This window comes from Trichoderma breve, chromosome 1 (assembly GCF_028502605.1).
Source record: "Trichoderma breve strain T069 chromosome 1, whole genome shotgun sequence".
Lineage (NCBI taxonomy): Eukaryota > Fungi > Ascomycota > Sordariomycetes > Hypocreales > Hypocreaceae > Trichoderma > Trichoderma breve.
In genome coordinates, this window is record NC_079232.1 from 5,243,276 (window position 1) to 5,255,536 (window position 12,261).

At 50.7% G+C, this 12,261-nt stretch overlaps 4 protein-coding genes across 4 annotated transcripts; 1 reads left to right on the forward strand and 3 right to left on the reverse strand.

The window, feature by feature from the left end:
- Positions 1 to 524: 524 nt before the first annotated feature.
- On the reverse strand, positions 525 to 1,255 carry T069G_01556 (uncharacterized protein; the record flags this gene model as incomplete). Its single annotated transcript, XM_056168766.1, has 2 exons — positions 525 to 1,036; positions 1,246 to 1,255. 2 exons carry the CDS (start codon positions 1,253 to 1,255, stop codon positions 525 to 527), a joined length of 522 nt encoding a protein of 173 aa, XP_056034082.1.
- A 199-nt stretch (positions 1,256 to 1,454) lies between these two features.
- On the reverse strand, positions 1,455 to 2,232 carry T069G_01557 (uncharacterized protein; the record flags this gene model as incomplete). The annotated part of the gene is made up of 2 exons (XM_056168767.1): positions 1,455 to 1,484; positions 1,933 to 2,232. The coding sequence occupies 2 exons, from the start codon at positions 2,230 to 2,232 to the stop codon at positions 1,455 to 1,457; spliced, it is 330 nt and encodes a 109-aa protein (XP_056034083.1).
- A 2,557-nt stretch (positions 2,233 to 4,789) lies between these two features.
- On the forward strand, positions 4,790 to 8,432 carry T069G_01558 (uncharacterized protein; the record flags this gene model as incomplete). The annotated part of the gene is made up of 3 exons (XM_056168768.1): positions 4,790 to 4,859; positions 4,934 to 5,004; positions 5,106 to 8,432. The coding sequence occupies 3 exons, from the start codon at positions 4,790 to 4,792 to the stop codon at positions 8,430 to 8,432; spliced, it is 3,468 nt and encodes a 1,155-aa protein (XP_056034084.1).
- An 803-nt stretch (positions 8,433 to 9,235) lies between these two features.
- Positions 9,236 to 10,479, reverse strand: T069G_01559 (reticulon domain-containing protein; the record flags this gene model as incomplete). Its single annotated transcript, XM_056168769.1, has 4 exons — positions 9,236 to 9,622; positions 9,683 to 9,984; positions 10,149 to 10,229; positions 10,443 to 10,479. The coding sequence occupies 4 exons, from the start codon at positions 10,477 to 10,479 to the stop codon at positions 9,236 to 9,238; spliced, it is 807 nt and encodes a 268-aa protein (XP_056034085.1).
- Positions 10,480 to 12,261: the final 1,782 nt, after the last annotated feature.

Sequence of the window (12,261 nt, forward strand, 5' to 3'; positions counted from 1 at the left end):
ATGAGTCCTCTTCGGGATAAGCTTTTTAGCAAGTGGTTGCCCGGTTGAAGACATAAGGTGCTCGCTTTATTAGCTCGTCGAGCACGAGCCTCTCCGTCTTGCCATCCCGCTGAATCGTGACGATTCGTCTATGGCCCTCGGAAATGATAGTAGTATCAAATCCTATTGTTCTTCATCCATTCATAGAAGCCTAGGAAGTGTAGAAACAAAGCGCAGCCCGGTTTCACCGTCTTTGTCAACGTCAAAAGCTTCAGACGCGATCACCCTAAAGATGATTGAATTCCCAAATTCACATCAATGAGCCGTAAAGTGTGAAGCCCAGTACAAAATGACGAGTACCTTGAACAGAAATAACCTCTCTTGCGTATCTTTCCGAGCCAGCCCATGCCTTGGACGGCTTGTCGTCTGACGGATGACTCTTTAGCTCCCCAGGCACAAGGATCTGGGACCAAATGTAGCTCGTTGCAAGTTTCCGTGAACCAGTCTAATACATGATCCTAAATTTTGTCTTTGGGCCGCTCGCACTATCCATATCGAGGGCCAAAGAGGAGGCTATCACCCTCCTGACACTTGTCGAAGACGGCCTCCGACGCGGCCCCAAGGCCGGCCACATCACCAAAGAAAACCCCGTGGAATCGAGGGAGACCGACGTATATAGTGCCTAGTTCTTCTCGAAGGACTCTATTCACATCTCTGAGATACTCGGAAGAATTTTTGAAGCTGCTGGTGTTGCGGCTCCATGGCTTTTGTTGAAAGCAGGGCAAGATCGGGACTGGGAGAGGCGGCGGAGGTGTCTCTTCGGTGACAGCGCGATAGACTTGATTCCAGATGCGCGTATCGTCGCAATCGCCACGGAGGACAGTGATTAATAGAGGCGTAATACGGTCGACGACATCCTGAGCATCATCGTTAAAGTATGTGATCAAACGCGATTTATCATCGAGGAGGTTCTTTCCCCACCCCCTGAAACTAAGCAGGCGGGGTTCATGAAGAGTCGTCAGCGTTGTAACAAGTTTGAGAGCAACAATTCGGAGATCTAGTTGAACTTAGTCAGAGAGGCGTCTGTTATACCTGCTCAACGCGATACAGGAGAATTGAACAAAACCTTCCTCGCCAGCTAGTCGAGAGGCAACTCTGACGCGTCTGGTACGTTGATAGTGATCTCTCCCTGTACAGAGATAGACAAGGATGAACGAATTGTATCAAGACCATTTCTTATGGGATTATCACCGATAATGTTCTTACAGTTAGCCATGGTGGTTGTGGTTAGTCTCAATATATATAAAGAGGGAAAGCTGGATGTTAACGTTGGTTATGTAATCTTTACCTTCTTCTACCATCCGATACACTCTTGTTACTCTTTTCCCGCACTTGTATGTGCTAAATCTGTGACACGGGATGTCCTATAGCCAACTTAAGATGCCCGCTACTGAGCAAATCCCTCCATATAGACACTATCCGTCACCAGTGAGAATCTTGGTGAGCTGTGACAATGTTGTCAGTAAAGGAAAAGCAAGAAAAGGAATGTTTACAATCATATCGTCCCGTGTACTAGGTATGCAGTCTGGCTCACCTATGTTGTGTATCATATTTGTATTATTGTAACCAAAATAGTCACGGATGATAATGGTGATTGCAGCGCAAAGTGATGATAAGACTTATATAGTGAATATCTAAAGAATATATAGAGAAAAAATAGTCATAGCAAAGAACGAAGTGTTAAAAAAGCAGAAGCTTTCATCTGCTCGATACATATCATGCCGCGTAAAATCATCGTCTAGTCCCAACTCCATGTCGCATCCCGTGAGCGCTTCTATATTAAAAAAATCCGGTGGCATCCCGCCTTATGTTGAAAGAAGATGAAAAAGAAACCAAAGTCGAATGTAGCGGGACAATGCCCGCATCCTCATGGCGCTAATTCCAAAATCTCACAGGAGGCATCAGAGTCTCGTTTGGTTTGGCAAGCGTTGATGCTTGCCTGGAAGAGCTGCTGCTGTTCCTGTCTCCCAAAAGGGCTCTCTTTTCTGTTGCAACGGAGGAGATCGAAGCAGTTTCGCTTCGGTCATCCCCTCGTCGCTGGCTGTGGAGAATGCCGCCAATTCTTTGACTGAGGGAAGATGAAGTCTTTTCGGACTTGGATTCGTGATCCTTGTTGATCTTCTTGCCCAATGAGGGGCCGGGTCGTTCAGCCTTGCCAATTTGAAGGCCGCCGTGGTGTCCGATGAGAGACATTATGAAGGAAGATTGGTTTGAGCTGTTGCTTATTGTTAGTCGGTTTATGCTTATAGCTTGTATTGGTTGTGAGATTGAGTGGGTGTGCATACAGATTGGAGTGGATTGGTTGAATTGTGGAGGGTGGTTGATAACCAAGCTTTGTTGTTTTTGTTTCCAGAGCTGGAATGTTGCTTTTGTTTGTTGCTGTTGTTCTGATTGATGTCTGCCTGAGATGGCCACAACAACCAGGCATCAGCCAGGTCTATATATACACAACCAGGCTTCCGTGAAACTTTGTCCTTGTCCCGTTCGGCAACATCTCAAGCCATTGAAAAAGCTTAGTTGCGTGTGCTTGGCCCACATTCCACATCATGGCCACGATGTTAGCGTCAGCAGATTGCCGGTGCCAGAAAAGTTTTCCAGCAATACGCACCCATCCAACCATCCCATGCGTATTGTCCCTGTTTGAGATGGTGTGCGTGCCGGACTCCGTAATGCAGTCACCACTAACTAGCCTGGCCGCGCGCACACTGCCCAATTGACTCATTGCGCGGGTCAGCCGTTCCGCGTAATGGATCCCAGGGCCAAGCACCAAGAGAAGCTTCTTCGTCCCCCTGAGCCAGCCTTGTGGGGGAGGGGCTAGTGGTGGAGACGAGCCAACGAAGGATGATGACGAGTTCTGCCTGAGGAGAAGGATTTGGATTGCTCAGGCAGATACTGTTGATGGCCAATAATCGAAGACGTGTGTGCGGTCGCAGTATGGATTCGCCAATGACCACGCGGCATTTGCTGCAGATGAGGTGTTGTTTTGTGAGCCTTGGCTAACTCGACACATCCGGAAGCTTCTTCTGCTTCTGCTTCTGCTTCTGTTTCTGTTTCTTCTTCTTTAGCTCTGTAGTAGGCGATGGCTTCTAGATGCATTGCTATCAGTCACGACGGAAGCTTCGCCTCATCCCTTAATCCCACAGTTACCAGATTCGCACCAGGAGACCAGGACGATCAACATCCACAATCAAAGTAACATAAGCTCATTCATTTCCCATCGTGACTCCAAGACCTACTCTGTTAATTAAAATCCATGTAATTTACGCCTATTCGGGAGAAGGACCAGGCTTGATGTTGGCAGTGCTCGGCTGAGTCACCGTTCACAAACAAACAGCCACGTTTTCCTCTTTGAGAGAGACGCCAAAGAAGCTTGAAGGGATTGTCTGGAATTGTATGCGCTAGTGGTGATGCTACTGTGCTGTACGAGTAAGAGACTAACATCCGGAAGCCCGTGAATCTTTGCATCAGATGGAATTGAAATCTCGGGTAAAACCGACGGTGACGACACTGTGCGCACGCTGATACGTGTGCGTTACGCGGACTCTCGTCAGCACCGCGTATCTCTCCAGCCAATTTGATATGACGAGATACTTAGTGTGTGCAAGCTCCATATCCCTCTAGAGTCTAGCCTTAACACTTTCCCCTCTCTTATCTTCACTTACAGCAACTGCCATCAATACCTAGGTATTTGACATTGGACATGCAATTGCACTTTCCCTCTGCTGAATAGCAACATGTAATCTGTTTCGGCGCCCGGAAATATCCGTCGCAAGCCGTTGAGAAATGAATTTTTTTTTTCTTGCAACTACTGCATTTCGTGCAATAGACACAGCCATGTAACTCCAACGAACTGTGGTGCAGCACATCGTGACTCTTTTCATGCAGCCTGCAATTTCGTTATGACTCCCATTTTGCAGTCCTAATCCCAAACCGGCAGAGCACGACTCCATCCGCCCAGCGGCATTCGATGCGATTTGCTGAACCCAACACAAGCGCCCCATGACCCTTGCTTGGACCATCAAGAGCCAGAGTCATCACGGGTCAATTTGCAACCAAGCGAGAAACCTTATGTCCAGAAAGCTAAGGAGTTTACGAAGGGCAGAGGATGCCGTTACGTCGTGGGTGAGAAATGGAAATCTAGGAGGGTGGATCGAGCATCAGTGCCGAGTAGAGTAACAGTGAAAACACCGATTGGCGTCTTGTGCCCATTACCCTGGTAGCTGTTGTCAACCACTGGGATCTCGCACAGGAACATGTGCTTGAGCACGATACAGCTGCCTCAACTAACCACTACTCCGTACCGAGAATGGCGAGCAGCAAGTGTCTGCTCCATGGTTGGGGCATCGAACAATGAGCACTTGGACAGAATACTTGATCATTTTCGTCCTTGCCAAATAGAGGCTACCATCTATATAAAAGGACAATTGTTGGCAAAAGACAAAGCCGCCTTGGAAATTGCCATGTCTCAGATATTCTCTATCCAGGCAATTCTCCAATCTCGCAATGCACAGCTTCATCAAAGAGCTCTTGTACATCGCCAATTCTGTCTTGTTCATCGACTCCGCTTCTACTAGGTAGTGTCATGTGGAGTGCTCCAAGCAGTTCATTCTGCGCTAGCATTAGCGGGGCGATGTATCGCATCTTATCGATATGAATCCAACATCTTATCGCTATCAGCTAGAAAAATTTCCCAGTTCACTCTCAAATTCTGCCACTGAGCGGCGAGCGCAGACTGCCACGACAAGCCATCATGGAGGACCAAGCGCATAAGCCGCATCGCAAGAGCAAGGAGAAGAAGGAGAAGAAGAAAAACACCGGGGGTAAGTTGTTCTTGGAATTGGAGTTTGGGAGTTGCCAGCAATTTATATTCGGACCGGATGTTGACCTTTGGCAGAGCGCAATCCCAAGGCGTTTGCCTTCTCCAAGCCCGGCAAGCTTCAGAAACAGGCTGCCAGATCATCTGATGTATGTTTTTGTCCAAACATCCTTTTCAAATACCTGACGATTGATAAAACTCTGCATTCGATCATCTCATACACTCAACCATATACTAATTGCCTCCGAAGATCAAAGAAAAGCGTCTCCATGTTCCCCTCGTCGACAGACTCCCCGATGAGGCGCCGCCGCGTCTCGTCGCCATTGTCGGCCCCCCGGGCGTCGGCAAGACGACTCTGATGAAATCGCTCATTCGGCGATATGCCAAAGAGACAATCTCAGATCCCCAAGGCCCCGTCACCGTCGTCACCTCGAAGAAACAGCGGTTAACCTTTGTGGAATGTCCCAACGAATTGGAAGCCATGGTGGACATCGCCAAGGTTGCCGACATCATCCTTCTCATGATTGACGGTAACTATGGCTTCGAGATGGAGACTATGGAGTTCCTTAATATCCTGGCCGCTACGGGTATGCCAGGTAACGTGTTCGGCGTCTTGACCCATCTCGATCTGTTTCGCAAACCTGCCGCTTTGAAGGATGCCAAGAAGCACCTGAAGCGAAGGTTGTGGACTGAGCTGTACCAGGGTGCCCACCTTTTCTATCTCTCTGGTGTTATGAACGGCAGATATCCTGATCGCGAAATTCATAACCTATCTCGGTTCCTATCTGTCATGAAGAGCCCTCGACCCCTCGTCTGGAGAAACTCCCACCCTTACGCCATCATCGACAGCTTCCGCGACATTACTCACCCAACCAAGATTGAAGAAGATCCCAAATGCGACCGATCCATCGTTCTATCGGGATATCTGCGAGGAACAAACTTTTCAACTCAGGGCCAGCGAGTGCATGTTGCCGGCCTAGGAGATTTCACAGTGTCAGCTATGGAGGTGTTGCCAGACCCTTGTCCTACCCCAGCAATGGAGCAGGCCTTGGCCAAGATCACAGGAAAGACAGGACGGAGGAGACTGGACGAAAAAGAAAAGAAGCTTTATGCGCCTATGTCTGATCGGAGCGGCCTTAAAATTGATGGTGATGCCATCTGGATCACTAGAGAAAAGGGGTTCACCTTTGACAAGGATGCTGATAATACTGAGCGTGGCGAGGGTGAAGAGATGATTATTGGACTCCAAGCTGAGCGAAGATTACTTGGCCAAACAGAGGATGGTGTACAGCTATTCAGAGGAGGCCAAGAAGTCAAGGCACTGGATGAGGTAGAAGATACCGGCAGAAAAGAGCCACGAAAGGCCAGAATTGCTGAACGGGAAGAAGAAGACGACGGCGAGAACGAGGATGATGAAGGCTTCGTCAGTGGGAGCGACGAGGGGGAACCAGATGAGGATGAAGAGTTCAATGAACGAAAGTTGGGTAAAATGTTCCGCAACAAAGATGCCGACAAGGAGATTAACGGGGATGACGACGTTGCATTTGCGGACAGCGACTCGGACCTTGGCTCAATCACAGACCTGGACGAGGATGCGGAAGATGATGATGAAGAGTACGACTCTGATGAGGAGACTGCCGCCCTCAGATGGAAAGAAGGCATGGCCGACAGAGCCATGAAACTTCACTCCCGGAAGCGTACATATCACACCGCAGATTTGGCTCGCTATCTGTACGATGGCTCCATGACTGCCAGCGAGGTCATCAAGAGATGGAAGGGTGAAGAAGACGAATCAGAAGAGGAGGACATTGAGCAAGACTCAGAAGATGAAGAGTTCTTCAAAAAGACATCACATGAGAGCGAAGATCTGGTAGAAGACCGGTCAATACCAGAGTACGACTACGAGGACCTGGCAGCCAAGTGGGCTTCTCAAGAGAACATTGAAGCCCTGAAGAAGAAGTTTACATCAGGAAAGCGAAACGGAGGTGGGGACGAGGATGATGAGGATGGTGAATTTGGTGGCTTTGATGATGACGAAGATGGAGATGGAGATGAGGGTGACGAGGACAGTGAAGGCGATGGTGAATTCGAGGACCTGGAAGCCGATCCCCAAAGTGCGCCTCAGCAGCAGACAGCGGAAGAGATCCAATCGGAGCGTGAGAAGAACGCCAAGAGGAAAGAGGAGCTCAAGGCGAGATTCGAGGAGGAGGACCGAGATGGTTTCATGAACGACAAGGCGAAAGCTCGTCGAGAAGGAGGCGACGACGAGCAAGAGTTTGGCGAGGATGACTGGTACGACGCGCAAAAGGCCATGATCAAGAAGCAGCTCGACATCAACAAGGAAGAATTTGAAAACCTGGATGAACGCCAAAGAGTCGCTGTCGAGGGTTACCGCGCTGGCAAATATGCCAAGCTGGTGCTCGAAGGTGTCCCAGCTGAGTTTGTCTCACGCTTCGATGCCCGGCTGCCCATCATCGTCGGCGGCTTGTCGGCCACAGAGGACCGCTGGGGCTTCGTCCAGGTGCGCATCAAGCGCCATCGCTGGCACAAGAAGATCCTCAAGACCAACGACCCCCTGATCTTCTCGCTTGGCTGGCGCCGCTTCCAAACGCTGCCCATCTACAGCATCTCCGACTCGCGGACGCGCAACCGCATGCTCAAGTACACGCCCGAGCACATGCACTGCTTCGGCACCGTCTATGCACCGCTGATAGCACCCAACACGGGCTTCGTCTGCTTCAACTCCTTCTCAAACGCAACCCCCGGCTTCCGCATCGCCGCCACCGGCACCGTCCTCTCCGTCGACGAGTCCACCGAGATTGTCAAGAAGCTCAAGCTCACGGGATCCCCCTACAAGATCTTCAAGAACACCGCCTTCATCAAGGGTATGTTCAACTCGGCCCTCGAAATCGCAAAGTTCGAAGGCGCCTCCATCAAGACCGTCTCCGGCGTCCGCGGCCAGATCAAGCGCGCCCTGTCCAAGCCCGAGGGCCACTTCCGCGCCACCTTTGAGGACAAGATCCTCGCCAGCGACATCGTCTTCCTGCGCGCCTGGTACCCCATCAAGCCGCACCGCTTCTACAACCCCGTCCTCAATCTTGTCGGCTGGCAGCCCATGCGCCTCACCGGCGAGGTCCGCCGCTCCGAGAACGTCGCCACCCCTCAGCTCAAGAACTCGCAGTACCGCAAGATTGAGCGCCAGACCCGCCACTTCAACGGCCTGCAGGTGCCCCGTGCCCTCGCCGCCAGCCTGCCCTTCCGCTCCCAGATCGTCGCCATGAAGCCTCAGAAGAACAAGACGTACATGCAGAAGCGCGCCGTCGTCCTCGGCGCAGAGGAGAAGAAGACGCGTGCCTTCATGCAAAAGGTGCTCACCGTCCACAACGACCAGGTCGCCAAGCGCCGCGCCAAAAAGGACGAAAACCGTGCTGCCTTCAAGAAGAAGCTAGCCGAGGGCGACGAGAAGAGGGAAGCCAGGGAGAAGAGAGAGAGCAAAGAGTACTGGCGCAAGAATGGTCGCAAGAGGAGTGCTGGAGACGACGAGGGTGGCGGCGGTGGTGGCAAGAGGAGAAAGTGAGGGAGCTGATGGAAATAATGGCGCGAGTTGCGTGTTTAGCAATCAAAGTTTCAGCATCAGGGATAGATTTATACTGGCTACTGTACTCACTTACATATTCATATCATACTTATTGCCAATGCATACATAACACCAAGCACATCTCCTACCTTTTCATACACGATGTGATTATCTTATGGCCGTCTCTCAATGGTCACAGACGATCATCATGGATATAATCATAACAAATCATTCAATTTAGGCACTCTCAAACAGAGGCAGATAGGGCGGAGGGAAATAATATGCAAACCCAACCTGCAAGAAACATTTGCATGCTACTTAAACTAGAAAGGATTCCACAACTAGCTCTCTGCCTAGAGCCACCAAAATCCATATGGAAAAAAGAGGAGAATCTCAACACAGGGCAAGGGAAAGAATAAAGGGAAAATAAGCAACCATCCCAAACTGATAAGGAAAAAAAGGAGTTTGCAAAACAAACCTACCGGCCTTGTAGCAAACGCCGTTATCCTCCACACTCCTCCCCGGTGAATGTGCCTCTATTAGCGTCAAGGGTCACTTTTCTTCAACAAACGTTTCCCAATTACGCCAATAGGGCGGATATCATGATGCTCTGATCGGTGGTACACCGTCGGTCCCCAAAGTCATGTGTCCTTCCTGTTCTGATTTCAATCTTGAAAATATCCATCACCCCAGGGGGGGTTATGATCTGCCGTATAAAGAATGTGAAAAGCGCTATCGGATAGCCCAGCGTTGCGTTTATCGCTTCTTTAACCGTAAATTATCGTGCGCGTCGACAAATCCATTTAGGCATGGATGGGTTCTTGAGGAACAACTGGTTCGGTGGCCTTGGGCTCCTCGGTAGGAGGGGAAGGGAATTCAGGGGACTTCTTGGCGGCTCCGGGAGCAACGCCGTGGCCGCGCAGGATCTCCTGGACCTTTCCAGTGTAGTCTCCAGCATACTGCTTGCCGACGGCGGCGAGATGGTCGGCCTGCTTCTGAGCAGCATCTCGAACCTGGGCAGTTTGGGCATTGATAGCATCGGCAGCAGTCTTGAGCTGCTCGTCAATAAACTCCTGGTTGGTGGAGTAGATCAGGGGGGCGAAGAAAGCAATGGAGGTTCCGATGATGGCAAGAACCCAGTAGGGCAGCACCTTGATCAGGAGGCCTGAGATGAAGGCAGCGACGCAAGCCTAGGGTGAGAATAATTTAGCTCTTAGTCAATCAAACCACAAAGCTCGCATGCGACTTACGGCAGCCGAAACGCCGACATTCTCAACAAAGATGATGCGCTGGCTTTCAATCAAGAAGAAGTTGATGAGTCCGTGAGCGTCGCTAACCAGCCTCTCAAAGGTATCGCGGGAAAGTGTGTAGTACTGGCGGGGACGGAACTGAGAGGCCAGGCCGTTACTAAGGACCAGTTTGCCAGCAACCTCGGCAGCAACAGTGGTAGCCAAAATCATCCAGGACAATGAAAGAGTCCAGCTAAAGAGGTTGAGGTACCGAACGGCGATGATGGTAGCAACGACGGAAACATAGGCGATGGCCGAGTTGCCTGCAGGGAACAGTCAAAAGTTAGCATGAAAAGCCGTGCCATGCTCGCCATGATTCGCTGTATCCAGAGGTAAAAGTGATCCCACACACACGAAGGAAAACAGGTGGGTGCATCGCAGCTAGAAAGTGGGCATATGTTTGCAGTAGGCAGCGGGCATTACTCACGAGGGTTCTTCCAGGACAAAAGCTGGGAGAAGAGCGAATGGTAGGGCGTCAAGGGCTGTTCAGTGCTGCCGTTGGCGGCTTCTAGAGCTCATCGTCAGCTATACAGGAGGGGCAAGTGGCGGTTGTGAGGCCTTGTTCTGTCACATGCAAAACTGCCCAACCCAAGCGTCAGCATCCGTCATCCATGATATTACTGGGCAGACCCCGTTTCCTTGTATGTAGGTACGGGATCGATCGAGCGGTAGGCAAGTGGGAAAAGGAGCAGAAGCGTAGCAGTGCGCCCACATACCTTACTGGAATGGCCATTTACTGCGCCAGCTGTATCAGCCATGATGATTGCTTTGTTTTGCTTTGTCGTCGGGAATTTGATTGGAGAGACTTTTTTTCTTGGAGGGGTCTGTCGGTCGCACTACCCTGGCGAGAGCTCCTGTGATGCGGGCGGCGGCGAAGAGAGGTCGGAAGCTCTGGATTTCTAGGGCTGGACAGCTGTCGTCTCAGTATCAAACCAGAGATAGGAAGGGGACGAAGGAAAACAGAAAAAAACAACTGCGCAGAGCCAGAGGCGGCCAAAGCAACGGAGCGTCTCCTTCTGGCCTGTAGGGAAGCAGGAGGTGGTGATTCGGACAACGTACCTTTTTTGCGATGTGCTGATGGAGGAGAGAAGAGTCGCAGTTCGGAGGAGGGGGGAAAAGCGCTGAAAGTATGGCGGCAGGTGGGATGCTTTTTTTGCTTGCCCTGGACTGGAGTGTGCAAGAGAGAAGTTTATGGAAGGACCTAGGCCTGGTCTTTCAGGTGATGGTCTGGTGGAAGCTGCGGGCAAGCTTGCTCTTGCTAGCGGCAGGTGTCGACGTGGTTGTGACGCTGCGATTTTGTGCGCCCCTCCACTTGCTGCCTGCCAGTTTTTCTGCGGCACTGGTTTTGCTATTTTATCGATTTTTTAATTTATCTACTTTACTTTAAGGAGACGATTCTGGGGCTCTTTCCTCTTTCGTATCTTGTGGCTTCTATCAAATATAACCTTTTGGGTCTTTTCTTTGTCCCTTTTTTTTCCTCCCTCCTCCTCGCTACTAAAGTACTTGCTGGATGTTACGGAGTACCTCCACCAGAAACAACACCTTCCCACTCTGAGAAATGAGGAAAAAACTAGGGGAAAACACAAAATCACATCAAAATCAAAATTAACATGTGCTGGTGGGGAACTGGTCTCCTGCTCTGCGGCGAAGAGGGTACCTGTTCGGTATGCACAAAGTACCTTAGCTCCGCCAGTGGAGTCTCTTTGTGGAGGGCCAGCGCGGAACAGGTACAAGCTCGGGCTCGTAAAGCTACAAGACCGCAGGCATGATGCAACACGATGGCGCTAAGAGCAAAGAGCTGCGACAAGGTGCTACAAGGCAAGCATCGTCACCTGCCCACCAATGACGCAGCGCCCTGAAAGCTCCATGAATCGCTACAATCTTGCTGTTCTGCCCACATCCGCTCGCCCACGTTGCCTCTTTAATTATCACGAGAACTCCCTTGCCTTTGCTGTATGTAGGAGTACCTATACTCAAGGAGGTGCTTGTATGCACCAGACCCGACCCGAGCATCTGCATCAGCATCTTACCTTACAGTAGACGCCCAAGTACTACTAGGTAGATACTAGGTAGGTATCCGACGCCTGCTGATGCGCTCAAACCAAGACCGTGATGCCGAACCGTCGCAGATAAGCAAAACGAGACCTCTGCAGCCAACCAGGCGCAAAGCCGCCCCCGGGGAGCCAAGCGGCATCATGTATCATGTACTGTAGCAGCACTGCTGCACGCATGCATGAGACTGTAAAAGCCAACAGGCCTGTCTGACGAACCAATAGTGCTCCGTTAGAGAGATTAGAATAGTACCAAGGCTGGTTTAGATGCTCCGTAAATGCGAAACTCTTTTTCCCCCATTAGTTCCATGCAATCGGCAAGCATCAACCTACCACAGCGCGCCCAGTAAGTTGATATTACAGGTCGAAGGCAACATGCTCGGCACCTCCACAGCTTCCAAATCTACAAAGGTCGGAATGGTGGCATCATGCCGCCCAAACCTTTTAGTCCCGCCAGGGCGCTCTTCCGCTCTCCCGCCATCTTCGCAC